Raw genomic sequence first — 25,081 nt, forward strand, 5'->3', positions numbered from 1 at the left:
GACCTATTCTTGATACTAATTTACATTTTCTCATAGTGTGATGATTAAGTTGTGGGAAAAATATTACTGAGAAGGAGAATTCCAATCTCATTGCTATTCCCACCAAAGAAGAGATCAAGGAGATTCGATTCTTCCTCTGCAAAAAATATTTGATTTGTCACCGCTGTCTTTTATGCGATTGCTAAAGGTAATGATAAAGGGGAAGAACTTATGAGAAGACCAATTTTGCATGCTCTGGAAACCATGGTGTTAGGTATCTATATGTGTGGTATAGATCGATCAATTAACAGGTGTTGGAATCGACAAGGCATGTCATAAACTCATAATAATTTATTCAATTCAGAATAATGGCTAAACATAGTAATCCTTTGAAATCTCCATTACTGTTAGGACATTTTTCTTAGTCTTTATTTCTCATTGTACCTCCTCACAGGTTAATAAGCTAGCTTGACCCTTGCTTCTAGAGATCGAGTTATCTATTTTTATTTTGCGGCTAGCACATCAATAGCTTTCATTTCGGGCATTTTGGTGTGTTATCCTGGAACTTATATACTACCTTTAGATCAACTTAGGTACGTATTGCTTAGGTGGAAGATACATCGAGGTTATGATAATTCATTTATAACTTATGTGGATTATATACATGATTATATTGTTCGATTTGATATGTCATTTTCGCTGATCTCAGACTACATTCTAAACAAAACGTGGGTACAATATGCTATAAATTAAGTTACAAACTACTTAAATATGCATATGTCATTGTGGCTGCTACATGTTGTAATGTCGTATTAATCATATATATTTTTCATTTCTTCAACAGATGTTGTTGGGATACTGCTTCCAGTGTTAGAAATGGAACAATAAGCCATTTCCAAGAAAATGGATATTTTTCTTCAAGATGAAAGGTATGAAATTTGTAATTTTCTGCTTTGCTTCTTTCAATAATTGTTATAAACAATGCAACTTATTAGTTAGATTTGTTTATATTTAAGTTCATATACTTTGTAGAACATCAACTTAGATTCTCTCAATTGTAAGTGCAACTGCGCCCTGATATTTCTCTGTTAGACATCCGCTTAAATCCGACCAAGAAATATGTAGCAACTGATTTGCTAATGTAAATTTCTTGGCGATAACATTAAAAAGCTAAGACCCAAATCAGGGATTGCCTGAATTCCCATGTTTCAAACCCTGATATTTTTCCATTAAACATCCGCTTAAATCAGAACATGAACAAGAAATATGGGTTTTTTTAAAATTTTTGCTGATGTGGCTCAATATGAGCATCGTGCCCTATCACATATTTATATAATATGATTAGTAAATAAACGGAATAGGGTTGTTTTTCTGTCCCACAGATTTGGTTTTCTAGCTTGGTTGTTTATATATGTCTTTTATTTTGTGTAAACATTCATGTTGACCTTGAACATATGATGGCTCTGAACACCAGATGAAGAATTGAAACTGATCAAACGAATGCAACCAAGTTCCACCAAAGTCAGGCTACTGGAGGGCACTATGACAAAGTAAACTTGAATTAACTTCATTTTGATTCGTCTCTAGATAACATTAAAAAGCTAAGACCCAAATCAGGGCTTGCCTGAATTCCCATGTTTCAAACCCTGATATTTTTCCATTAAACATCTGCTTAAATCAGAACATGAACAAGAAACATGGGCTTTTTTAAATTTTTTGCTGATGTGGCTCAATATGAGCATCGTGCACTATCACATATTAATATAATATGATTAGTAAATAAACTGAATAGGGTTGTTTTTCTGTCCTACAGATTTGGTTTTCTAGCTTGGTTGTTTATATATGTCTTTTATTTTGTGTAAACATTCATGTTGACCTTGAACATATGATGGCTCTGAATCACCAGATGAAGAATTGAAACTGATCAAACGAATGCAACCAAGTTCCACCAAAGTCAGGCTACTAGAGGGCACTATAACAAAGTAAACTTGAATTAACTTCATTTTGATTCGTCTCTAAACTATGAGTTCAAGATTTTCAATTGGAAGGTGTTGGTTTTTGCAGTTTAAAGAAGAGAATGAACTCTGGAGACAGATGAATATTATATTGCAGAACTCACTGATCTCGACGAGGCAACTAGGTTAGAGGTTGAAGAAATTCAGAACGGGGACATATTTGCGGTTGGAGGTTCACGATGTTCCTTATGAGATGGTTGAATTTTTTGATCCTTCCCAAGTCTATTTTGGCTGGAGGTATTGGTCTTGGGGAAAAAAAACGTTGGGTACATGCAGGTTAGTATACTTTTGTGATTAAGTTGTTGATTTGTATTAAGAATGTATATTTCAATTTTCTTATCAATGGTGGACTAAATTTTGTGTGAGTATTAGTGTACTCAGATAAGAAAGAAACATTATTATACTCAGATAAGAAAGAGGCATTATTGTGTTTGTGAAGTAGTTTTTATAAAAAGAAAGATAGAAATCGATGATGTTTCTAAAGGTTCGGTCATGTCAATGGTAGAGTCTAAAATATGTGCCACTTTCCATAGCCTTGCAATTTGATGGTTAAGTTTTTCATTGAAAGTGTTACTCACTCAATGACCTTAAACAATTTTTGATTGGGAGGCTCATTCTCTTACGTACAATTCTCATCATTTGCATTATCATTGTTGTTGTCATTTGCATTATCAGGTTAAAAGGTTAGTTTTACTAATCATGGAAAACTAAAAAATGTAAAAATAAACAATAGAACAAAAAAGCATAAGAAATTATCAAAGAACACCAGAAATATCTCAGTACCACCCGTCTAATGAATGTATGATACATTATGATTTCTCATTTCATTTTCTTATTTATTACATGTAAGACTTCACTATCACACTTTAACATCTGGTGGAATTTACTGCATTTTTCCAGACATTGTTGGTGGTTATGGTGGAAGCAGTGGAGAGTTTGGTGCCACTGCTGGAGGTGGCAGTGATAACTTATTTTGTTGTGGTAACTTTTTTAGTGGTGGTGCAAGTAGCAAGAAAGAAACTAAATCTAAAAGAAAAAACCCTCTCTTCAAAAAACACTATCTTCAAACCCAGCCTCTCTCTTTGTACCAATTTCAATAGGTATGAAAAGAAATTAATGGAATAAATTTATGAAATTTCTGTTCTTCAAGAAAAAACTTCCAAAACCTTCTATACACGTCTCGAAATATTCCCTTCGTGAGATAAAGCCCCTTCTCCAAACCAAAATTAAAAAGTCGTGTGTGATTTAAACATCCTTCTTCTCATCCTCTCTTCCCTACTGCCTGTTCTTCGCCGATCGCAATCCCTCAAGGTCACTCCACCCACCACTAACAGTATACCATTCATGTGACAACCTGATACAGTTGAAATCTGGCATTTTAGCGATGCCGCGTTTACCTCCTGAGGACCGGGAGTATTAATACGATTTTCTTATTGCATCATCCTCTATGAGATTATGGAGTTCTTGACTTAGAGGAGGACTGAATGAAGAGTCAGTTGATTAGGCATGGTACGGAGAAGTAGTGAGTAGCTATCTTTTTTTTCTATAAGATCGTGAGCTTTGTAGATCTTTATGCTAAACCTCTATAGATATTTTTATTCACTTGGTTGGGTTTCTAGAACTGGTGGTAGTATTAGCACTAAAGTTCATGATTAGAATATACTCACTAAATTAAAGTTATTTGTTGCTAGGGATATTTGATTGCTTCGCTTATAAACTTGGGGCTTCCTAGGACAAGGGATTTTCAGGGAGTCAACCCGAACAGTTTTGATGGGCATGGAAATTACAACATTGGTATGCGAGAGCAAGGTGTCTTCCCAGAGATTCGTTATGATGCCCTTGGTAAACCAAGGGGGATGGATGTTTGCATAACCACCACAGCGAAAACTGATAAAGAAGGTCAAAAGCTACTTGCACTCATGGGGATGCCATTCAACACGAGATGACTATTAGGTTGTAGTTGATGGAAAGGTAATTTCCCATGAGTAGTAACTAACAAATCTTTATTTTCCTTATTAGTCTTTAACTCTTTATGTAGATTAGCATTGTTTTGATTGTTTTTTTAGATATTCATTGGAGTTACACAATATGCTATCGATTCTCCGTAAAACCAAAATGCTATACACAATATGCTATCGATTCATATTAGTAAGGGATTCACACCATGCAACTATTAGAAACTACGAATATACAATTATTCACCTAAGACTACTTCTTACCATAAATAAATTAAACAATAAAAGAGGGTATATTTATGACCCTAACAAGATTCTTATTAGGTAGATGCGAGATAAGAGTCTTGGATCATTAAGCCTAGATTTTCTCTATATACAAGTCTTATGACGAGTGCTTATTGAGGATTATTTCAGTTATAGAAAGTTCAAGTGTTGGAATCTGATCGAGTTTGTTTTGGAATCTGCTTGAATAGGTACTCTTTGTCTTTGTCATTGAGCATGATATCACTTCAATACTGTTAAAATATTTCATTTAGAAATTTGAATTCTTTGTATTCTACCTTTTCCATGTTGTTGTATATATAATTTTTTTTTCCAAAATATGATCCGAATTTGGAAATGAGGATATGGATGCATAAAAAATAAGCCTTCATGAGTATCCAACTTCTACATATTAATTTTGCACTGTCTCTTCAAACCTATTTCGATGTATTATTTATGCTATGTCTCAGTCGATCTAGAAATCTTCAAATCCATCAATACACTTTTATTTCTAGCTTAGGTTGGATCCAAGATCACACGAATTGAGGCTGTGCTGTTGAAGTTTCTCACGTTGAGAAAACACAGCCCTAGCGCTCATTGGTGAGATGGGTTCCATGCTTCTTGGTGACATTCTTCCTGGAGAGTGCAGACCACCAAGTGCTATCACAAAGGTAGCACAATAGATTGATAATGTACATTACAAAGGAAAACAAAATTTTAGTGAAGGAAACTTTTGAAGATTTTTTTTTTTTTTGGTAACTGTTTCGATTCGTGATATTTTATGGATAGATGAGGATATTTTGTACTATGATTCTAACAACTAACACCGAATGACCGAATACGTGCTTTGTAAAAGCTTGGGATACTAATGAATCAATACATAATGTTGAAAACTACTTGAATCTGAATATGGGCGATGTGATTATAAATTATGTAAATTGTTTTTACTTCGAGCACCCTGAAATCGACTCCCTATTTGGACTCACTAGATACAAAACATTGACTTGCGTTGAGATACAAGTGATTGTGTATCTCAATACGAATTAATAGTTGTCAATTAGGAGTTTTTTTCTTTTTTTTCTTCGTAGTAAGCATATCATAGCCTTCAGGATTGTGTTTTAACATTTCCGCTATCATTAAATTGTGGTTTAGAGCGGCAGTAATTGACCATGTTGCTCATTTAGGTACAATCCCGGCAATGGCTTTTATGCTATAGGGCTGGATCCAACAGTCATGTTATGTTATAAAGTGGCTATCTTTTTTATTAATCAAAATGAAGTTAAATTATAGCCACTGTTCATTTGATGGTCGAATTGTTTGTGATATAGGAATACTGGAGAAGATGATGTAGCCTTCAAAGTGTTGTTCTGTGGGATTTGTCATTCCGATCTTCACAGCATTAAGAACGAATGGGGCATGTCTCGATACCCTATGCTCCTTGGGTAAGTTATTTTCCTTTCTTTCATGCTTTTCTCATTCTCAGCTCTCACTCTTATTAAGAACATATATGGCACAATATATTTTTAACGTTGTGACTGTTAAACAAACACTATATGATATGACATCAACTAAATATGATTTTTACTGGTCAAAGTAATTAAGTATTGAAAATAGTAAGATGATGTTTGAATCCTTTATGGTCTATTGTGCAGGCATGAGATTGTAGGCATTGTGGCAGAGGTGGGGAACAAGGTAACCAAATTCAAAGTTGGAGACAAGGTTGGTGTAGGATGCTTGGTTGGGGCTTGCCATTCCTGTGATAACTGCAATAAAAGTCTTGAAAATTACTGTCCCAAGATGATTTTCACCTATGGTGGGTTATACTATGATGAAACCATGACATATGGTGGATATTCTGATTCCATGGTTGCCAATAAGCACTATGTGGTGCGGATTCCAGACAACCTGCCACTTGATGCAAGTGCTCCTCTATTATGTGTTGGAATTACAGTATACAGCCCACTGAAATATTACGGACTTAGTGAACCTGGGATGCATGTGGGTGTTGTCGGACTAGGTGGTCTCGGGCATGTGGCTGTGAAGTTTGCAAAGGCTTTTGGTGTTAAGGTTATTGTAATCAACACCTCCCCTGCTAAGAAGAAGGAAGCAACTAAGCATCTTGGTGCAGACTCATTTTTGGTCAGTCGAGATCAGGAGCAAATGCAGCTAGGTTACATGGACACGCCATATTTTAAAAAAAATCTGTGTCAGATACGTATCCACGTGTCTGTGTCCCTATCCGTGTCGGACGCACATGGACACATATTGTATTTAATTTACCTCAAATTTTTGATTTACCATCTAATTTAATAAATTTATAATTATTAAAAAATTAATTAATTATTCCTATCCGTGTCCCCGTGTCGATCTTCAACTGCTCCCCATATCCGTGTCGGACACCGACACGCGTGCCCATGTCAATGTAACCTAGAAATGCAGGTAACGAAGTATGATCACATAGAATTTCTGTATTACTGCATCTCAATATGTATTAAAGGACAACTAACCTATGTGCATTGAGAAGATAATGTGAATGCATCTCCCTCACTGCCTCTATTGTCGCTTAAACTCCGATTTCACATGTGTTGTTTTTGAAAATAATGCTTTCTGCGCCATTAGGACTAGCCTGTTTGAATGAATTTACAAATTCTGGAAGCAAATAAAAACTTTCTATTGTTTAATCTACAACCAACCACCAAAAAATAATTTACAACAAGTAGATGTTAATAGGCTAAATAAGTTTGGAATGTCTGTACATACTACTTGCTGTAAAAGCTTTTTTGTTTTTTTTAAACAAATGGTGTATTTTCTAGGCAAATTTGTGGTTTCAAATGCAAAACCCAATCTAAATAAGTTAGGGTCATTGAATCGTTTTTGTCTTTTCTTCAGTGCAAGTAATTTTTACTCTGTGTACGTACATATGTTCAAGAGTACAACCAAATTGAGGGAAACAAACATTTTTATATTTCAAACCATCTTGAAGGCATCTCAAGCACTTACTGATTCAATGGTGTTTTTTCAAACTATGTGTTGCCTGTTCTTATATGTGAATATGCATTATGCAAGTTAACAACATACATGTAACCTCTCTCTCTCTTTTTCCTGTCAAAAAGTTAATAAAATTGCTGGAAGATGTTCTTTTCTGCATTGTTAATTTATTTACACGAACAATTCTCCCTGTAATCAATTTTGCTATACAATCTTATATATTTGATTGAATTGCAAACCTTTAGTTCCGTATCTTTTTTTTTTTACCGTTATATTGTTTCCCTGAAGCTTCATTATAGTAATCACATGCATTGTTAAACTTCATTTTCTAAAGTAGAATCAAAAGTTTAGAGTTATGGCTCTGTTATGAGGACAACCTTTTCTTAAATATTAAAATACATGGGAGAAAATACAGAAAGAACTAGAAAAGCTTAATTTAGATTAGAACAATTTTTTTAATGGCTTAGGAGGCTTGGGTAGATGCTTACCAAAAACACCCAAGGCTTTGAGGTGACCCTGTATTCCAAATCATACCACTTGCTAAAAGAGTCATAAAAATTGTAAACATCAAGAGGCAAATACCTTTTTGCTTCTTTTCCTAAGGATTGTGATTTGCATTATAACATAGCAACTCAATTTGTATATAATGATATTGCTGTTAAGCTTCTAATCTATGCACATTACATTTTTCTTTTTGCCATAATTTTCATCCTCTTAATCCTTCAGAAGTCCAATGATCGTAAGTATGCTTCATACCTTGAGATTGATGCCGCAAGGTTTTGCCAGTGAAACGCCTCACCTCACACCTTAGCATTTAGATTATTGGGATAGAATATATAGTTGAAGGGAAGCCACTGGGAAATAGAGTTAAATAAATTGTTTCTTCTTCCAGTGCAATGATGAGAGAGAATACTGCCCTGTTACTTTTGCTCCTTAGCCAGTTTCTTTAGATGACATTGAGGTTTATGAAGGGTCTCAACGTCGGTCGACAGGACCCAATAACTCCAGTAATGGAATAAATGACAGAAAGGTGCCAACACAATTCTTCAGAGATGAAATTTCCAAAAAGTACGGACAAGTTTCAAAGTGTGAGTCTTCTAGGGTGATAGCCTCTTCTGGAGTTAAAGATGTTGGTGAGCCTGGAGAATTAGATGTGGATCAATATAAGGTTGACACCTTGAAGGAGCTAAGCCCTCTGTCTTTAGTTTGTCATATCTATTCTTAACACAGTCTTGATCTAACTTCAAATTTGCATTTCGTAGTGCAGGTAGTCAACATTTACTCTGATGGTGTGCCTCCTCTGCGTCGGTATTTAGCAAAGAAAGAACTACAGCCCAGAAATTCACAGTCAGTTCAGAAAAATCACGTCCATCATCAACCAATTGCTTGAGAAGGCGAGAGGATCCACACAATATTTTCTCTTTGCGAAGGTAAACTCAACTCACTACCAATCAATATCACAAATGCATACAATTGCTATTCCTTCAGCTAGGCAGCCTTAGTTGTCATCTAGAAGCCACAGTTATTAACCCAAATATCTCTTTATTTCTTTTTCAATCCAATTTTTATTTTTATTCCGTTGGCATTACTGCAGGATGACCTTGCACAAAAGTTATTTCTACTTCATTGCCTGAGTTAACCTGTTTCTTTATTCAATTGGCCCCTTTAATCTCACATCATTTTCTAATCTGATAGCAGAAGCATATTAGTCTGTGCTTTTGGTGTATTCCAATCTCTTTTCTTGAAGAATGCAGTGATCCTTGGGTAGTTAATAACTGATATATCTATTGGACTTTTTGAATGAGGATATGTTTTTATGTCATTTTCAGGTTTTCACCTGCTACGGTGCCACAGTTGAATTGGTTGGGATAACTGAAATTGACTACACTGCTGATGAGGTATATATATGTTGGTGGCACTCATTCAACACTTTTCAACTTAAATTTACCTTAAATGTTTTTTTTTCTTCAAGGATGAGTTGATTTATTTTGAAATATATGATTTTAGACACCAATGATCAGCTATGTAAATGCCCATGCTGTTCTGGAGGGAAGAAGGAATCGTGCCAAAGCATCCCCAATTCGTGATTCTGATGCTTCTCAGGTATTAATTACCTATTACTGATGTTGGGGATGTGCTCTCTGCTCTGTGGATTCCGTGTAATGAATATGGCTCTAAGTTTGTTGAACCCCTCCAAGTTGTATGTGGAGCTGCCCATACTATAATTGTTGCTCACAGTGGGTATGGGCTTTGGGCATCGAGAACAGGAATGAGTGGTGCTCTTGGAAGTGGTAATACAGCTGACAGTTATGCTCCCTGCAGTGTGATGTGGACACCACTGGGTGAGGACTTCCAGGATGCTTTGGAGTTTATTGGTGAAGAAGCAAGAATACATGATAAGGAACCAGGACGGTTGGCAGAGATAGATAAAAAATTATCTTTGGCCATGGACGAGATTCAGCATCTTCGATCCAAGTTGACTTTAACTGACCGTTATGTTAGCATACTACATGGCTCTATATTTGGTGGACTATCAAAATTCTTTAAGCATTTGTTTTACTTATGAAAATTCATTTAGCATTACCATAAGAAGGTAGGGAGTCTGCCTGATTTTTCTATTAATTCTCTCGAGGATAATGCAGGGTTGGTGGTGCAAGACTAAGAAAATTCTCCAGTAGGAGTATTGGATTCTTTAGCAGCCTCACAACCCCGACTATCGGCATGGGAAGGAGCATGTATAGGGGACGTAGTGCACCCTTGACATGCAAGGTCACAAGTTCATTGGTGGCAGTCATGGCTCATATGTTGTCACACAGGGCAACTCATGTATGGGTGATTGAGGCTGAGGGTGAGGAAAGTTTGGTTGGGGTCATGGGTTATGATGACATTCTGGCTACTGTTACCAGGCATCCTGCTACACTTATCCCTGCAACTCCTTGATGTGAGCGGCTTGAAACTGAAGATTACATTTTGTGGATTTGGTTGTCAAGCAATGATTTAGCCATGTATGAGGTGAATTCTGTTGGCATGTTTTGGTGGAATTCTTATTATGAGCGATTAGCTGAATAGTTTTGTTCTTTTTGTGTTTCTTCCCTTTACTCTTCCCAATTTTACAACTGGGACTGTGGGTCTGTGACGACTCTTACTGCTACACTTGCATATTAAAAAATGTGCACCATATCTTCAGATTTTGCTATGTATTTCACACGTATTTTCTTTTCCATTTGAATGCGATATAAGGCTGAATTGTTACAACGAATAATATGTTATTAATCATTTTCTACATCTGAGTATGCGACAACGGAAGCATGCCCATTACAAATGCAATTGGCTATCAAGCAATTTGCATATTGCTTTGCATTTTATGATGTTTATTCTACGACAGGATATATAAAGTTCGACAAGGCCGCTTCCATAACTGGGTTCAAAACTCCTCTACTATCATTTAAGAATTTGGATGATTCAAGTTATTTCATAGACTTAGAAGGCATACGTATCAGTGGCTCGAGAATTCCTATTCCATAATGGACTTTTAGTCTGAAAGGTGATTATAATGAAATAGGAGGGGATTCAGGTGCAGAATTTACTCATCTTAACAGGACCGGCTTAAATATATTGATCGATGAGATGGTCAAAAAAGTAGATTATGTCAGAGTAGATCATCCACATAAATCGTTCCAACTATGCTATAGGATTGCTTATTTGCCCTCTCAATCGGTAACGTTTCATTTCAAAGATGCAGATAACCCAAAGATACAGTTAATAGTTGTATGTAACGAAACTAGGAATTTGATTTTGTTTCCCACTCTTTATTCAAATAAGTAGATAACCCAATAAATTAGTACAAATGTTAAGATTAAATTGGAAATGATCTTATGAAGATAACCTTTTTTACTATACAAAACACACAAATTAAATAACGTTATCTTACTTGCATAGAAATTCAACTCAAATGTCCAAGGATAAATTAAAGAAGTCTTATACAATTAAAACTATAAAGCTAACTCAGTTCTTACACAATTACAAATCTTATACAATTAAAAGTCTAAAGGTAACACTAACAGTCTTAGAACTCTATCCAAACAAAATCTCTCAACAAAAGCTGTAAGCAAACTGTTTTTTATGTCGCTCAAGATCCTCTTCAGTGTCACATATCTTAAGATAAACAAACTGCTGAAGTAGTAAACTCCCCAACACCCGTAGGACCTCCAAGAGTTGTAACACCCCAAGCACAGCTGACAATAGAAATAATTCCCCCAAACAGCTGCAACTTGATCATTGCACTGATTATATCCTAAGGCTTCCAGTATAATATTTATACTAACACCATAAACCCCATCAGCAAGAAGGGCACTGGAAGCCAACCCAAACGTGAAACAAATCAGTGTCAAAATTGGCAAAGCAACACAACAAGCAATCACTCTCGGCGTCACAAGGTAATCCACTGGGTCAGTACCAAGAAGTCTCAATGTATCAGTCTACTCCGAAACCTGCATTGTTCCCAACTCCGCTGCAAATGCACTCCCTATACGCCCCTAAGGTTGATGATATAGTCAAGTAAGTGCTGTCCAAGAAGACAATTTCTAAATCATTATCAGCTACAGTGAATAAGAGCAGCAGCTATAAGAGGAGTTAAAGCTTTAGGCAAAGAGAGGAAGAGTTGTTCAGGTTTACCTTATGGATGACGAAAAAATATATACCTCCAAAATTGCTCGGTACAATAGATGATGTATTCTTGCACTAAAAAGGAATAATGGTACGAAGTGTTAATTTTTATTTTACACACTTGATAAATATTCTAACAAAATAATATATTGAAGGGTCTAACCTTATGTGAATATATTGAAGGGTCTAACCTTATGTGAATATATTGAAGGTTCTAACCTTATGCGTCATAGAAGAATTATGATGTCTGCAAATACAAAGAGCATCCATAGAGAAAAAGTGCTAAAAGAGAATAGAAGAAAACATCCACAGCTAATGGAATGTCAAAGTCACATTGGCTTGTAACTTGCGAAATAAAAAAATACCATTTTATACTCTCATTTGATTTTAAGATATTGTATAGATGTAAGTAACTAATATCTATATTTTTCTTTATGCCTTTATTACAGAAGAATTGATACACACGCAGGAATTAAATGAGCAACAGAGCAATCATTTAACCAATAGTACTAGTATGAACTTACTGATTTTATAATGACACAACAATGCTAATATCCTTTCCACAAGAAATGGCTAAAGTTGAACCTTTTTTTGGTATAATTTTCAAACAGTTAATGTTAAATCTACAAAGGAACAGACTGCTAAAATAACTCGCCTTAATCGAAGTCGTTTATTGGCTTTAAAGAAACGCAATCATTTGTTAGCATCCAAGGAACACAACTTGCATTCAAATAAAGGTAAAATTGTATTCTATATTTGGTTGAGGATTAATTAAAGTTTTTGAAATTTGATATTTTTTATTACACAGACCAAACAGGTACTTTGAATCTTACAAATGCTATGCGTTGTATAATGACTTCAATATCTCAAATCACAAATATCAGTGAAAGGAATAAACGTTTGCAAAAGCAAAAAAAAATTCATTGTGATCTAAGCAAGTATACTAACAGTGATGGTATGTGTTTTCTTCTTCAATTTTGATATTTTATTCAGAATGTTTGCCCAATTCACTAATAGTTTTTATATTTTAGGAGTTCATGACTTTGGACCACCAACTGAAGAGTGTATGTACTGTGGAGCAATTCTTTGGGAAGAAGAAAGAAACAGCAAAGGAAAATCATCTGTTCCAACATTCTCTATATGTTGTGGAGAAGGAAAAGTTCAACTTCCACTATTTGAGGCTGCCCCTGAGTTTCTTAATAAACTCTTAGACTTGAAAGGAGGAATAAGATATACTAAATTTAGAAGATATATACGGACATACAACTCCATGTTTCAATTTACTTATGCAGGAGGGAAGATAGATAAGACTATCAATGATGGAGGAGGTCCTTGCATTTTCAGAATAAGTGGGCAAAATCATCATAAAATTGTGTCTCTTCTTCCATTTGAAAATAAGCCTCCTCAATTTGCCCAGTTATATGTATACGATACTCAAATTGAATTGAAGAATAGGATGCAAATATTCAATGAATATAATGAACTTCCTGATCCTGCAATTGTTGATGGATTGATCAAAATGTTTGATCAACACAATAAAGTTGTACAGTCTTTTAGAATGGCTAGAGACAGATTTAAAGAAGATGAAATGATTGATGTCCACCTAAGACTTATTAATTCTCGGCAGAGTGATGGAAGACAATACAATCTGCCAACTGGCAATGAAGTTGCAGCTTTAATTGAAGGGGATGGATTTAATGTTAATGATTTTAGGGACATAATTGTTGAAACTAGAGGAGGTTTGGAGAGAATAAATGAATTGCATCCTAAATTCATGGCTTTACAATATCCTTTAATGTTTCCCCGTGGTGAAGATGGCTATAGACCTGGGATTCCTTATAGAAAATTTCCTAATAATGAGGAAAATGAAAGAGTTTTTAATATAGATGATCATAAAAGAGATACGGTTAATATGAGACAATATTGGGCTTTTAGACTACAAAGAAGGACACTAGAAAGTCGATTACTCTGGATAGGTGGATGTTTACGTCAAACAATCATTGTTGATGGTTATACATGTATAGAAGATCAAAGAATGCATTGGTATCGAACACACCAAGAAGAAATTAGGGCTGATTTATATAGCAATGTGATGGATGCAGTGGTCGTAGGTATATAAGTAATATTATTTAATTTTTAAATTTTATTTCCATTAGCTTATGAATTGTTTTAATCTATCAATAACCCATTTTAAAATAAACACAGGTGATACTACATCAGCATCAATTGGTAAATGTTTGATCTTTCCATCAATATTTACAGGAGGCCCCAGATACATGATACAGACCTACCAAGATGCTATTGCCATATGTAGATGGGCAGGACCACCTGATCTTTTTATTACTGTGACTTGCAATCCAAATTGGAATAAAATTCTTAGTTATCTACAAAAAGACCCTGGACTATTGCCTAATGATGTTCTTGATGTTGTGTGTCGAGTATTCAAAATGAAGTTGGAGTGCATCATGAAAAGATTGCATTATGGAAATCATTTCGGCAGAGTCATTGCAGGTTATAATCACATACTTTTTTTTTATAGAATAGATAATGTCCAGTAAAACTATAAATTGATGTAGAGCAAAAACCTGCAAAATGTGAAATAATAGTTAATAATTTATTCATAAATGTGGAATTCATGTTTGCTATTAACTGTAAAATGTAAATTTATGTGTTTAAACATCCTATATTTAAACAAGGGTGAACACTTACAGATTTTCTTCTATATATGGTCCAATAGATCTGCACTCAAACTTTTCTCTATTTAGAAGTAGTTGAGATATGTGTTTTTGATGGAAAACACTGCATTGTGGCTAAGATAATATATAGTCAAAGTTGAAGAAGAAAAACAGGGGCCGTGATGTTAGAAACCAGAGAGACGTAATGAAGAGGAGATGGGAGGAAAAAAGGAGGTGTTTTGTGGAATTTTAGAAAAAGTCAAAGCAGTTTTCTCTCCCACCCCCAATATTAACAGAAAACTACCCAGTTTTGTGTTATGTCCAGGTGTCATTTACTTTGTTAATGTACTTTAGTACCCTTTTAAATTCAATTTGTTAAGATTGATGCTTACGGTTTGTCTCATTTTCTGAGTGATCCATCTATTTCACTTCTTAATAGGAAGATATATTTCTTACTTATTGATAAGATCATATACCTTTATAATTATTTAAAGTCTGCTACTAAATAAATTTTTCTTTTTTGTGTGCAATATTGTACGTTATTGAATTTCAAAAATGAGGACTGCCACATGCTCACATTTTATTGTTTTTACATCCAGAAGATAAAGCTAAAAGTGCTTCGGATATAGACAAGATGATATTAGCTGAATTTCCAGACAAAGCCAGTGAACCTCTACTGTATGATATTGTAGTCCAAACAATGATTCATGGTCCGTGTGGTGAGAAGAAAAAGGGTTCTCCATGTATGGACACTAAGAAGAACAAATGTACAAGGAAATTTCCAAAGGATTTTTGCAGTGAAACGACATTTGATGAGAAAGGTTTTGCAGTTTATTGAAGGCGAGATAATAAAAGAACTGCAATGGTGGGCCATCAAAATCAGGTTAAAATTGACAATCGGTGGTTGTTCCTTACAACCCTGAACTTACCAAAGAATTTTAGTGTCACATCAATGTTGAACATTGTAACCGTTCACGGATGATTAAATACTTATTCAAGTACATTTCAAAAGGGCAAGATCGAGCTACAAGTATTGTTGAAGAAAATAATGTCTATGACAAAGATAACTAGAAGCGGGTCGTACATCAAGTTGATGAGTTGCATTACAAGATGAGGAGGCCGGATTGGGTATGTACTGCGTAAAAACAACAGAGTGGAAGAATAATCAACAGTTCTGTAACATGAGAATATGAGTGACACAGCCAGTAGTATGATGGACCAACTACCTACATACAATCAAACAATCGAGGCATTTGTGGGGTTCCATGGTACATTCTCAACAAGGAAACAGGTAAAATTCAAAAAGGATAAATGGATAACCATATGCCAATTGGAAATTTTGGGGCAGAAGAGAGGACACCACACGTTCTGGAACTAAGTGAGTGCGTAGTAACAACTCGAAATGCTTGGAGAAGGTACATAGCTTGCGGGATTCAACAAGTGAGGCACGACAAAGAAAGGCATTGTCCACATGCAAAAGATGTAAGATATCAGGATTTATGTAGAGACATTTATGTCATTTGTCAACGATGGGTAGAATTAGAAATCAGAAATTGAACAAAAAAGAGAGAACATACGCAAGATCCAGTAGCTTATGTATTGAAATGACAGAGAGAGTGGTACCTGAACGGAAATTGATGGAGAGTGCATGATGATGGAGCGATTGTTCTTCAATTGTGGATTTGGGGATGAAACTGGAGGCTGACTCTTGCAACTCATTTTCCAACTCCCCCAATCTCCTTACTTAAATTAAAGTCTCCGATCTTGGGGTGTGGGAGTGTGCTCTGTAACTTAATTTGAATAGAAGTTGCCGATACAAATACCCGCTTAAAATATATATTATAAAATTTGTTGGGCCTAGGCCCAATATTACACGTAGACTAAAACAAATGTGAGACCTTTCCATTCTTACTAAAAATGAGAGAGTTTACTGAGTATGCTCTCAGAGTGAGACTCTGATTGTGAGATGGGGAGAGGATTAAAAGAGGGTATAATCCAGATAATCTGTGAAATGATGGAGCAGAGAGTTCCTCCAAACGTGATAACATATAACACATTGATGCATGCTCTTTACAAATAAGGGAGGGTTGTGGAAGCACATGGAATACTATTTGTGATGATTCGGAGTGGTGAGGTTCCTGATGCGGATTCGTACAACATATTGATGAATGGCTATTGCTTGGCTGAACGAGTGGATGATCCACTGAAGCTCTTTGATTCAATGGTTTCTAAGCGGATTAAGGAGCAAGAGATAACACTGGTGTTCTCTCTCCCTTCCACTTCTCCAAAAGGTATATTTTTATTTATTTATCTCTTTGCTTTTTGAATTTATGTTCTCTTTTTTGTTTGTTATTGATAACTTCATCTTCACTAGAAAAAAAAAATTACAAAGGAAAACAAAATTTTAGTGAAGGAAACTTTTGAAGATTTTTTTTTTGGTAATCTGTTCGTTCGTGATATTTGCGGATATATGACGATATTTTGTACTATGATTCTAACAACTAACACCGAATGACCGAATACGTGCTTTGTAAAAGCTTGGGATACTAATGAATCGATACATAATGTTGAAACCTACTTGAATCTAAATATGGGCGATGTGATTATAAATTATGTAAATTGTTTTTACTCGAGCACCCTGAAATTGACTCTCTATTTGGACTCACTAGATACAAAACATTGACTTGCGTTGAGATACAAGTGATTGTGTATCTCAGTACGAATTAATAGTCGTCAATTAGGAGTTTTTTTTCTTCGTAGTAAGCATATCATAGCCTTCAGGATTGTGGTTTAACATTTCCGCTATCATTAAATTGTGGTTTAGAGCGGCAGTAATTGACCATGTTGCTCATTTAGGTACAATCCCGGCAATGGCTTTTATGCTATAGGGCTGGATCCAACAGTCATGTTATGTGATAAAGTGACTATCCTTTTTATTAATCAAAATGAAGTTAAATTATAACCACTATTCATTTGATGGTCGAATTGTTTGTTATATAGGAATACTGGAGAAGATGATGTAGCCTTCAAAGTGTTGTTCTGTGGGATTTGTCATTCCGATCTTCACAGCATTAAGAACGAATGGGGCATGTCTTGGTACCCTATGCTCCTTGGGTAAGTTATTTTCCTTTCTTTCATGCTTTTCTCATTCTCAGCTCTCACTCTTATTAAGAACATATATGGCATAATATATTTTTAACGTTGTGTCTGTTAAACAAACACTATATGATATAACATCAACTAAATATGATTTTTACTGGTCAAAGTAATTAAGTATTGAAAATAGTAAGATGGTGTTTGAATCCTTTATGGTCTATTGTGCAGGCATGAGATTGTAGGCATTGTGATGGAGGTGGGGAACAAGGTAACCAAATTCAAAGTTGGAGACAAGGTTGGTGTAGGATGCTTGGTTGGGGCTTGCCATTCCTGTGATAACTGCAATAAAAGTCTTGAAAATTACTGTCCCAAGATGATTTTCACCTATGGTGGGTTATACTATGATGAAACCATGACATATGGTGGATATTCTGATTCCATGGTTGCCAATGAGCACTATGTGGTGCGGATTCCAGACAACCTGCCACTTGATGCAAGTGCTCCTCTATTAAAAGGTTTTGTGATGCACCAAACTCTCACTTGTTTGATTTATTTCACTTATTCTAATCATTTGAGAAACAAAGTCAGAGAAATTTGAGAAATCTGTTTACTTTATATTGGGTTAATGGCTTATATGGCATGGACATTAGAGATGTACTTAGAGAAGAATATTTCACTTGAAGCATGAAGATGAAGAAACTTTAAGAGTAACTGAAGAACAGAGAAAGCCACATATCCGTTGAAATTTCACTTGAAGCAGGATCTATTGATTAAATAAAATTGCCGAGAAGAGTTGCTCCTGAAACAGTGTGACGATTTGAAGCAGGATAGTGAGAATTTTGGAAAATGTCGGTAGTGTTGGACGAGAAAAGAGTGGAGATGACAGAAGTTTAAAAACAAGTGAGCTTTGGGAAGGAAAATCTAGAGAAAAGAAATTGAAACACACCCTAGAGGAAAGATTGAAGACGAGAAGATGGCGACACAGGATTATGTTCAAAAGGAGGTGGAGCCGTGGAGGAAATCAGACTGAAAAAGAATCTGTTGAGACCATGCTGGAGCACTAAAGATTTGCAGCATCTGAAAAAGCACTGTGAGCTTGAAGACATGCTCTGTGCTCTCTCTATTAGTTCGTTGGTTATAAGGGGTTCTATCTAGGGTTGTATCTTTTGCTGAAGTCAGAGATTTGGTACTTTAATTAAAGTGTTACAACTGAGTAAGAGAGGGGCATTTGAGGAGCAGAAGGGTAAGGATTCAAATCGTACAACTTAAATGCGGAAATTAAGTTGATGGAAGGGAATTGTAAAATATGAAGCTACAAAGGCTTGGCATGCGGACTGATATTGTTGCAGAAAAAAAAGCATCGTGGATGTTTGCTACTTGACACGCAGACAGATCTTGACAAGAACATCAGACACAGAGGGCATAATTCGAAATGGTTATTGAGAAGTACAAGAGCTGTAGGAACTGTGGAGAGATTATCAGTGACTGTTATTCTGTTTTATATGATCTCAATTCTCTACTAGAAATGGAGGAATTTGGGTCCCTTTCTCTGCCATGGATGTACCGTTTATATAACATTAATTTTATCTAAAACTAACGAAAAAGAAATGTTCAACCCAACAAAGACGAACTCGATCCATCAACACTTTCTCTCGAGATTATGAGATAATAGTTAAAATATCTTGCTATTTGAAATTGGGGACGCACTCGGGGCTCTTCTTCTAATGATTCTCAAAGGTAAGAAATTAGAAATGATATCCTTGGTTCTTTATCATGTCGAGAATGCTCTCAGTGAAACACGTCAGTAGCATGCCTTTGAACTTGATGATATGCACAATGGGCATTTGGATTATACCACCTATGCAAAGGATCAGGAACAGGCATGTGATCCATATGTGCTCCAACAAAGTTAGCAGCCCCTTTTGAGGAGTTGAGGTAGAATTACACTCATTGGTTGATTGAGGGGAGTGAAATTCCTCCCAGGTCTAACCTGGTTTTTATTTAGGACTTGAGCTGGTGGGTTACCAGGTTGACCATCGACTTTGCGGAATAGCAGGGGAGACATAGTTTGAAAGAAAAGAAGAGGGACAGATATAAGGGTGACTTATAAGCTTCAGGTGAAGTTGCACAAGGTCAATCCCATGATTGGCCTATGGGCTTGACACCTGAACAGTGTAGTTGGCTCAGTATGTTTGTGCAGTTCTCCATTGGTATTATCTTTATCCAACATTTCACTGCATTTGAAAAATAATTTGCAACCAAAGTGAATCTTAATGTGTACGAAATGGTTAGAAAGGTTTTCATGGGCAAATCCTCATATTTAAGGATTATTGCCGATTGATTTTCCAGAGTCCTTTTTTTTCTATTTACTTTTAATTTTTTAATTTTTTTTATGAGAACCTGTTTTGCAAAAGCGTGATGTGGATACTCATATTACAAAATTGCATATGTTCTAATTGTATGTTACTTCTATTGCAGGAACTTCCATGCCTTGGAGAACGAAATATAGCATATATAACCGAGCACATCTTCTGTTCGAAAGGGCTTAGAAAAGTGAATGGACTCCTTAAGAGTTAGAAACTATCAAAAAGTTTGTTCTTTGCTTCTGAATTTTAACTATTAGATGTTACTTTTACAAATAATTCTTAATTAGGTTTCTAGAGTAGAGTTACTAGGTAGAGTTACTAGGAAAAGGGTTTCTGGAGTCTGGAACCTATATCACTTGGTATCATGACCTAGTATCTTCATCCAGTTTTATAATAAGGTGTGCCTAGACAAAGTCAGGCCAAAATTGTGTCTATTACCTTTGCAAGACTTTAGTTGTCTCTGTATATAACTAAAATTTTAGGATGTCGATCCTGTTATCCCGAGGTCAGGCCAGACTGGAGCTGAAATTATTACTTTCCTCATAGACACTATAGCATATTAACTTTGGGAACTGCTTTTAAGTCATTTTAAGCTCCTAATCTTATGTTATTTGTCCTGAACCCCTATCTAGCTCACAAAATAGAACAGATGCATGTTAACATAGTCTGGGCAAGTCTATAACATGTCTAGCATTAAAAATTAATTTAGTTTGAATTTCACCCTTACGCTAGCAAAGCTTCAGTAGGAATCTGGCTCGAGGTGAAGAGTTTAGATGACAAAGGAATCAACTGCTCCTCTGCAAATTGAAATAGAACTTGCAAGGCTACTGATAACTCTAGCTTCAATAGGTAAATATCTCTTTCTATAGCAATATAATCCAATATATATATTCTAAGCCATTTTTGTTACTAGATACAACTTCAAATTGACAACGAAGTCATTAGAGCTCTGACTCCAAACCTCCAAGAGATTCTGAGTGATACGCAACCCACACTGCTTCAGTTCCTGGAGTAAATTTTGTAAGAGGTCCTAGCTATTATAGACTTGCTGCTGGTGAAGTAAAAGGTTGACTTCCAAGTGCAAGGATAGCCGTGTGCTGCCCTTAAGCCTTTTTGTGCCATCTACTCATCATTTTTGTAGAGAGCTTATAAGTGGGGGCATTTATCATTTTTAGTATTAGCTTCTTCTTTAGACATGATCTTATTGCTAAATATGGAGTTAATCTCTGATGTAAAAAAATAAATATTGTAACTTATAACTCACGACAATGGGATAAATAAGTGACTTTTACACTTAAGTTCCATACAGGCTCAATTTTACTACTTCTATTTTAGCAATTTCTATCCTTGAAGAACTTTTCTCATCTGCAAGGCCTAGGCGTAGTTCTTGGACAGGAGCCACTAAAGAAATGGTATGAGCAAAAAGATTGGCGATTCATACTTTCCACATATAACTTATTTATTACTTTAGTCTGTGATAGCATCCTCAAACAACACAGAAAGACTTAATAACTGGAGCTATTACAAAATAATATAAACAAATAGTGCTTATCAGCATCTCATTTGGATTTACTACAAACAAGAAACTGAAAATAGCTATATATAAAGACATAACTAGTAACCATGGATACAGACTCTGACAGGTCTAATAGAATTTAAATGCATAATTTACTCAGACATATTACACTTCAAAATGAAAAAAACAACCATCCTAACACCTAAAAACTAACACCAACTTTCTAAAACTAACAAAACATTAGTTGGTCTTTCTTAAAAATATCCACATCTAGCCTTTCAGCCTTTGACTTTCCTATAATGCAGGTTAACTACCAAACCTGTCAAATCAAACATAAAATATTCAATTCAGCCAAAACAAAAATTAGGAGAAAAACAAAAAAAAACGGCAAGTAGGTGATATAAAGGGAACAACCTCTTCATCATATTCATCCAAATCAATATACTTCGTAAAAACTTCAACCAAATATTCCATACAGTTCAAGAAACTTAATCCTACAAAGTTTTCCCTATAATACGCGCATAAATTGTCCACTTCATTATTTACCCAGAACATCTTTATATCATACGAACGAACACTGACACTTCACAAAACAGAAAAAAAATAACAAAAATAATAATAATAAAAAAACATCAAATTAATAACATTATAAGTAATTAAATTCCAACTTAACGTTTCAGTATGTAAGTGCAAGTTTACACATGAACTAAAAGTTCGTAATGGGTTTCCTAAAATCGTTTCAGTATGTAAGTGCAAGTTTCACTTCAAGAAGCAATAAGATAGGGAATACATGTATACTATTTATCTATTACTTCCAATTAATACAATTTTTTTTGTTCCAATTCATTGATTCTTCTTCCATCACAACTTAACGTTTCAGTATGTAAGTGCAAGTTTACACATGAACTAAAAATTCTTAATGGCTTTCATAAAATACATACATATTTAAAAATTTATTCAAGCATATATTGGACTATCAAGGTAGCAGGCCCGACCATAGGTCGGGCTTAATGGCTAGTATATATAATAGCATTCCCTTTTCCTGGTCTCTGAGGGTGTCCACGTCCTAATCTCTGAGGGTGTCCACGTCAGCAAATTTTAAGTACCCAAGGATTTTTACTCACGAGAAATAATGATGACGAAAAAGGAATATTACGAAAGTACTTCTCTGAAAATCAGGAGAGAAAAAAGGAAGATTATGAGGAAAAAAACTGCCAATAAAAAAGAAAAACAAGCTGTGAAAAAAAAAACTAAATAGGAAGTAAGAATCCCACTAAACCTTCGTTTTAAAACACTCCGTCTCCATTCTCAATTAGATTGTATTTCTTCGAATACCAAATCTTTTATTAGAAGACAAAAGCGCGTGAAACTATAGTTGAGTCCTATTCAAGGGTTTATGCACCAGTGTGGTTTGTACCAATTAGAGTTGGGTTTAAGGGAAATCTAATAGTGATGAATAATACAAGTCAGTTTTTCTCACATAAGAACCTCTGTGATTCTTATCCATTGCTTGGATTCTCTTCCCATAACTTTCTCTCTCTTCTTTGGACGAACATAGGCAAGTTAGCCGAATATTTGTTGTTATTTTTTATTTTTATTTTTCATTTTTTCCTAATGAAATCCATCTTCAGATAATGGGTTGGTTTATTTCCCTGTTCATCTTTGATTTTTTGAAGTGGAAAGCTTCGCCACATTGAACGTTTACAGTATTTTTCAACACGAAATTGCAGTAGTATTATGGAAAGCTGTCATTTTGTTTAAAGTCGTGGTGCTTCAGTGGTCATGTGCTTTCTTTGTCACAATACTTGATCTTGATGTACTTAATCTTTTGAGTTTTGAAATAGGTATCTCCATGTGGTTCTTTATATGGCAAAGAGGGCTTGGAGTCATGCCATGGAGAAAAAATAGTTGCCAGATGGGCCAAATGCACGCCAAGGCACCTTATTGGTAGACTGAGGAAGGCAGTCAAGTGGGCTACTCTTTTTTCTGATTTATGTGGCACCATGGGGGATTCTGGAACATCACTAGAAGTTGAGGTCTGTTGGTTCTTCATTTGGTTTTTAGCTTTCACTTTTTGTTTTAATCCCTTTTAGTTCATTTGATCTTTATTTGGTTTTCTATGATTCTATTTAATAACAATTGTAAAAAAAATTTGAGGGGTGTTCTCGAGTTTTGTTAGATTCTTTTACGGTGGGATTGTTAAGCCACTACAATCTATTGGACAATTTCTTAGATCGTCAAAAAGATCGAGTGGTGGGTCTATAAATTCGACTACTGCTTCCATGTCGGATGATGAGATTGGATCGTCATCAAGTGGTGTGACTCATCATTCACCCACACAACTGTTGAAGAATTTTAAAGAGATTTGTAGTCTTCGAATTGAGCTGCCCAGTAGGGAATTGGGGATAGGGGATGCTGTTTTATTGAAATGGTGATCGGATTTTGGTTCATCGCTTGATAACCGTTTCACTTTAGGCGCGTCATCAGTTATTCCTAAGGAGAATAATGTTACTGGGGCTGTTGGTAATAGTTCATATGATAATTGGAGTATTCCTAAATTATTTTATACAAATGGCGGTTTGAAATTGCGAGTGGTTTGGACTATTAGCTCTTTGATTGCTGCTTCGGCTAGGCATTATTTGTTACAGCCTATAATTGCTGAGCGTCAGATGCTTAACAATTTGGTTTTAACTGATGCGGATGGGCAAGGGAAGCTTTTTATGAATAAAGATCAGCTTTTGAAGAGGAGTTCAGCGAGTGGGTACAGGCAATGAAGCATGGTGGGGTATGAATGCCAACCTAGAAACAGTTACTGGGATTTTGTTTATTCATCTGCTCTAGAGCCTATAATAGATCCAGGGCCCGTGGCATCCCCTCCTGAGAGCCTATCCCTGTCCCAATTTTATATCCTGCCAAATGCATAGCTACCAACAGCAGCTAGAAATGCAGCAGTCAAAGTGGCAGTATCTTGCCCAGTTCCAGATCCCAAAGATTGAAAGTCAGATACAGATCCTCCAATGTTTTTGTAGAACGCAGATTGTTTGTATGTGTTAAATAGTAAGGGCAGGTTGTAATATGTACTTCACCAATATAGTAAAAGGCAATGTAGTATTAGTGCATCACATGTTCTTTAGCCCAGAGAATTGGCTAAGATTTTCCAAGCAAGTCAAAATGCTTTCTTGGTAACGTATTGATTTCGTGCTTTCTATTAGTGTAATGCTTCATTAACAAAACAGGGGAAGTATTTTTGTCATTTTTTGACAAATTTGGACCGAGTTCGAGAGAGAGTATCTTTGGAATGAAATTAGAAACAAAGTATCAATAGGTTGGCAGCACAAAGGACGCCTAGACAATGCAAATAACTCAACTTGAGCTTAAGTAATGAATAATTGTGGGATATATACATAGTCCTTTTCAGTACTTTTAGCATATAATGATCTAGGTTACCCATTTATTTTGTTCCAAAAGGGGAGTAGAGTTGCAGCCTTAGCTTGACTAAATCCTTTGAAAGAGCAGCTGTTGATAAGGCGCGTTCTGTTAATATATTGCCTGCAAAGGGAGATCG

General features: G+C 35.5%; 1 protein-coding gene across 50 annotated transcripts in view; it reads left to right on the plus strand.

Annotated features, from left to right (window-relative positions):
- Window positions 1–6,553, plus strand: part of LOC147510974 (putative mannitol dehydrogenase) — a 32,534-nt gene extending 25,981 nt beyond the window's left edge. For 30 of the 50 annotated variants that reach the window (XM_086602798.1, XM_086602789.1, XM_086602799.1 and 27 more), the window contains 7 exons: window positions 37–572; window positions 824–908; window positions 1,886–1,961; window positions 2,044–2,270; window positions 3,686–3,965; window positions 5,539–5,652; window positions 5,863–6,553. In XM_086602798.1, the coding sequence (XP_086458924.1) occupies window positions 3,958–3,965; window positions 5,539–5,652; window positions 5,863–6,520 (780 nt within the window). In that variant the 5' untranslated portion in view covers window positions 37–572; window positions 824–908; window positions 1,886–1,961; window positions 2,044–2,270; window positions 3,686–3,957 and the 3' untranslated portion in view covers window positions 6,521–6,553. Of the gene's footprint in view, window positions 1–36; window positions 573–823; window positions 909–1,453; window positions 1,530–1,885; window positions 1,962–2,043; window positions 2,271–2,894; window positions 3,517–3,685; window positions 3,966–4,363; window positions 4,423–5,538; window positions 5,653–5,862 lie in introns of those variants that run through there. The other 20 variants (XR_015219138.1, XR_015219139.1, XR_015219140.1 and 17 more) reach the window with 12 other exon arrangements.
- The last annotated feature ends 18,528 nt before the right edge of the window (window positions 6,554–25,081 follow it).

Source organism: Coptis chinensis, chromosome 3 (assembly GCF_015680905.1).
Source record: "Coptis chinensis isolate HL-2020 chromosome 3, ASM1568090v1, whole genome shotgun sequence".
NCBI classification, from domain to species: Eukaryota; Viridiplantae; Streptophyta; class Magnoliopsida; order Ranunculales; family Ranunculaceae; genus Coptis; species Coptis chinensis.